The sequence below is a fragment of the Diplotaxodon limnothrissa genome, linkage group LG9 (assembly GCF_057381915.1).
Source record: "Diplotaxodon limnothrissa isolate DT_005_m linkage group LG9, D_limnothrissa_male_GT1.1, whole genome shotgun sequence".
NCBI classification, from domain to species: domain Eukaryota; kingdom Metazoa; phylum Chordata; class Actinopteri; order Cichliformes; family Cichlidae; genus Diplotaxodon; species Diplotaxodon limnothrissa.
The window spans coordinates 21,732,316-21,736,960 of NC_140604.1; the positions used below are offsets into that span (position 1 = coordinate 21,732,316).

General features: G+C 48.0%; 1 protein-coding gene across 1 annotated transcript; it reads right to left on the minus strand.

The window, feature by feature from the left end:
• Positions 1 to 1,576: 1,576 nt before the first annotated feature.
• myca (MYC proto-oncogene, bHLH transcription factor a) lies at positions 1,577 to 3,846 on the minus strand. Its single transcript, XM_085362241.1, has 3 exons — positions 3,611 to 3,846; positions 2,540 to 3,264; positions 1,577 to 2,205 (listed from the first exon to the last, which is right to left on the minus strand). Exons 2-3 carry the CDS (start codon positions 3,228 to 3,230, stop codon positions 1,577 to 1,579), a joined length of 1,320 nt encoding a protein of 439 aa, XP_085218367.1. The 5' UTR covers positions 3,231 to 3,264; positions 3,611 to 3,846.
• Positions 3,847 to 4,645: the final 799 nt, after the last annotated feature.

Consider the following 4,645-nt stretch of genomic DNA (forward strand, 5'->3'; position numbering starts at 1 on the left):
AGCCCCAAAACTGCAGGAGTTGGACAGATAATAGAAAAACCAGACGAAAATAACACTTGTGCAGAGAACAATAGTTTTTGTTTTTGTCCCATTAATAGCAAATTAAAACCTCCAGAAATCCCGTTCGCCTTTAAATTAAGTTTTCACAAGACAGGCTGAACCATGAATGACATTTACTTTCTTCTATTATCACACCTAAATTCAAAAAATAACAATAAGCATTTAATATATAAAAGCAGAGATGGACGCAGGGCGCGGGGAGCTCTTACCGGGCTGCTCGGGCTGCTTCTTTAATTCACTTTATATTCCGTTTTCCCGACAGTCGCTCGCGCGTCTCTCAGACACAAATCTCAAACCTCACTTCCATGTGCTCGCGACCAGGACCACGCGCTCAGAGGTGGAGGGGGGGGGGGAGCGCTCGGGATACGGCGTGTGTGACGTCACGTCGAGTCTGGAAAGCCGCTCGAGACAACAGTGGAACAGGTGGGGTTTTACCACGGTCTAACTAGATAAATTTCACCTCGTTATTCATTTATTCCAACGTAGACAGTTCATATTACATTTAAATATAAAGATATAACGTATATTTATATCTATATATTAATTATCTGTGGTTTTAGATTATAAACGAGCTTTCGAGTTCCCGTGCTACACTTTTATTAGTGTGCTACTTTAAGAAATGTGATCGCAGATGCGCTGTTTAATGCACCAGCCCTCATCTAAAAGACAGCTTCACTATACCTGCGTTTAAACATGACATGCAGCTTCCCACCTTTCTGTGCACTTCCACAAGCATCCAGGACTCGTATTAAGGAGCTGAGGTGGCTTCTTCTAAGTCTGAAGAGGAATTCCCTCTTTTCTGCACAAAACACGTGATCAACGGTTTTTTTTTTTTAAAAACCATTTATGCAGATTTCACTTAAAATTCACTGCAGCAGGACTTTTACACAGCGTGTACTCTTATTTAGGTTTTGACCCTTACCTTCCATCAGTCAGAGGAAGAGGAGTGACTCAAAGTTTTATAACGCTCAGATAAGTTTTCTACCCAACCACTCACTTTCTAATGTATTCATGTGGACGCCCCCTACTCAGGTGTGACTGAGTGGCTAGTCATGGTGGTGAAGAATGAGAGACAAGCTCAAGAAACAGGTTTTTGTTTTATATTTGAAAAAGAATCTATGAACATAATGAAAAAAAACAAAAACAGTGGGTCTGAACATCCAGACAATCGCAATCCAAAAATACATTTTCTTAGGAAATATTAATTATGTACAAAAAAAACAAAAAAAAAAACAAGAAAAAACAACAACATAAAAATCCATATTTTAAGTTCAGGCTTTCAACAGTGTGAGCCACATTTTTAAACATTTTATTAATAAAATAAAACTTTTAAATATCTTCATCAGATGAGGCAGTTTTTTTCTTCTTACATTGTAATCAAACCAGATTCCAAAACAACTTAATCCGTTTTGCATCTGCATGCAGCAACAACTGTACACACCCAACCCCCCCCAACCCCCAAGTAATGAACTTTTATTTTGAGAAAAAAATAAAAAAAAAGTTTATGATTCAAAGTTTAAGCACGGCAACCCTGCAGGTGTGCGAGTCTCTGCTTTAACTGTTCGCTTCTCCTCCTCAGCTGCTCTTTCAGAGAGAGGAGTCTCTGTTCGTCCGACTGCATGCTGTAGATGCACTCCGTGGCCTTCTTCAGGATGACCACCTTGGCCGCCTTCTCGTTGTTGGCCACCTCGGGGATCTCGTCCCGCAGAGCGAAGAAGCTCAGCTTCAGCTCGTTCCTCCTTTGGCGCTCCAGCACGTTATGAGTCCTTCTCTTGTCGTAGTCCTCCGTGTCCGACGTTCGCGGGCTGGAACACTTGCGGTTGCTGCTGATCTGTTTGAGGACCCTGCTGTGGCTGCTGGCACCTCCACCGCTGCTCTCCAGCTTCAGCCTCTTGACAGCCGGCTGCTCGTGCCTCATGGATGGATGGGCGGCGTAATTATGCTGGTGGGTGGAGACGTGGCACCTCTTCAGCACGAGTGGGCTGGGGTGCCTGGTCTCCAGCGGGCTGGAGTCGCACCGTTTCACCACCTGCCTCTTTTCCACAGTGACCACGTCGATTTCCTCCTCTTCCTCCTGTTCGTCCTCTTCTTCTTCCTCCTCCTCCTCCTCCTCCTCCTCCTCATCATCACCTTCATCCTCTTCCTCTGCAAAAGAGCAAAAACAACATAGTCACACACTCTGCTGCCACATCCTCCTCTAAAAGCATCTCTGCAGTCCGTTCAGGCTTTCCCTCTCTGCCACATCAGTTGATTGCTTAACATGCAGCCATTCCCTCCAGCTAATCTCACAGCAGTCTACTGCATGACATGGGGTGGAAGTGGCAGCAGGATCCACCTTCCTGCCTGCAATTCGTGTGAATGAAAAGCAAGAATGTGCCTCATTTCAGTCATGTCATGCATGTCCCCGCCAACAGAAAGAAAATCCCTAATTGCACTGAGGGGTGTGCCTCCCCAGGCATATATATATATAAGAGCTCACCTGAATCGCTACAACTGCTGCTGCTCCCGCTGCTGTTAGGCGGCGTGTCTAGTCCCAAATCCTTGCTAGGCGGGGTCCCTGCGCTCTGCTTGGGCGTCTCGGCTACGGGATACGGGAAAACCACCGAGGGGTCGATGCACTCCGACGCAGACGTGTTCAGGTCTTGCAGGTAGCTGCTGTTCAGCTTCCACGCAGGAAGAGCCGCAGTAGCGGCGGCGGCAGCCGCGGCGGCAGCAGCCGCGGGGCCGGCGAGCTCTGCGCCGTCACCGGCCGCAGACTCCTTCCGGGCGGCGTGCAGGGAGGCGAGCCGCTCGGACACCACCTTCTTCAGCTTGGCGGCGGCGGAAAAGCCGCTCCACATGCAGTCCTGGATGATGATGGACTTGAGGAAGGTCTGGGAGTAGTCGGAGTCGCAGATGATGCTCTGGTTGACCACGTCATCCCCGAGGAACTCTGTCACCATCTCCAGCTGATCCGCGATGGAAAGGTCGAGGCTGGACAGGGACGGCCGGCGGCTCGGGGAGAGGGGAGGGGTCGGCAGCAGTTCAAATTTCTTCCAGATGTCTTCGCTGGGTGCCGGAGGCTGAAACTGCTGAGGGTAGAAATCCTCCTCCTCGTCGTCGTAGTAGAAATAGGGCTGCAGGTAGTCGTAGTCGTAGTTCTTACTCGCCAAACTTGGATTCCGCGGCATGGTGCGTTTGGTTTCGTCTCTCCTCACGGCGAGGCTGGCGAAAACAGAACGGAGCGATTAGTCGATTCACAGCAGAGAGCAGACAGCGTGACCCTGCCCGCAACACCGAGTGTAAGCAACCGCTTCATGGTCAACTCCCTCCAAAAAAAAAAAAAAAAAAAAGACAACATCGACACCTCCCCCCCCCCTCTCTCTCTCTCTCTCTCTGTGCACGCCTTGCATGCATGCATGCACCACTGCTGCAGGTGCTTAACCGGGATTGTAATTTAAATAATGCAAGAGACGGAGTGAGGAAAAAAATTAATAAATCACACTTTCACTGAACTGTTCCAGTCATCATACTCATACCGAAGCTCCACAAACCCACTCCCCACCCTTACCTTTCAGATTTTCAACTGTAGGCGAAAGACGGGAGCAAAAAAAAGCGAGACGAGTGGCGCAAAAAGAGGAGGAAAATGTAAAAAAACGAGGGAGCAGCAAAGTTATTCCAGTGCGGCAGTGACAGTAAATCCTTCCACAGAGGCGGTACGGCGGCTGTCTGTCAGCCTGCGGGTGAAGCATGCATGTGAAGTTAAAAGGCTGCAGAGGCGAGCCGGCAAGAGCGACGCGCACTCTGTCATCAGCACAGTCAGAATCGCAGCTGAGAGTTGAGCACCGCGCGATAAAGTAAACCGCATCTCGCACTCTCTCTGTCTGTATCCATCCGCGAGAGCGTTCCTACTACAACACAACACACAGCACCCCCGATATCAGCCTCTGCCCATCAGCGCAATTATTCAGCCGTTTGCGTCAAGTAAAAATCGCGTGCGTCCAAAGTACGCCGTGGATGCATCTTTGCATATTTTCTGCCCTCTTTCTCTGAGATGGGTCTATTTTTTTTTTGCAAGTGGGAGGGGTCAGAGTGGAGTAGAGTAGTGCTTTCATTGACTGCATAGAGAAAATACTAATGCATGTAGTAGTGGCAGATAATTGGGCTGAGTTATTTTACTACTACTGCGCCAGAAATATACGCAAACACTGAGCGTCATAGCGCACACACGGCAATCCCTAAATAATCACTCCACAGATCCGGATTACGGCCGTACACTATATTATATTGTTTAAAAAACAAAACAATACATAACAGCAGGAATCCTTTTTTAAACTGTAAATGTGCAATAATGTGTAAAAATGAGGCAAGTGCCGCGTACTTTTGCGCAGTTTGTGCCTTTTGATTTCGCAATAAAAGCTCACAGGTGCAGCAGGAGCTGCAGACACTGACAGCTCTGAACCGGTTCAAACAGCTGATTACAACATGGACTCGGTGAAGAATTAAAATCTTGGAGTTCGAGTTAATACACACAGACTCACAGAGAAAATGTCCAATACAAATCCTGCAGACTGCGTAATGCAGCGCTGAGTTTGGACAGATTGGC

Bases quoted from the DNA above. Each gene is read 5' to 3' on its own strand.
- myca (XM_085362241.1), bottom strand. From the start codon at position 3,230: ATGCCGCGGAATCCAAGTTTGGCGAGTAAGAACTACGACTACGACTAC. The intron at 2,206-2,539 runs GTGAGCTCTTAT...GCTCTTTTGCAG, and splicing joins CAGCAGTTGTAGCGATTCAG to AGGAAGAGGATGAAGGTGAT.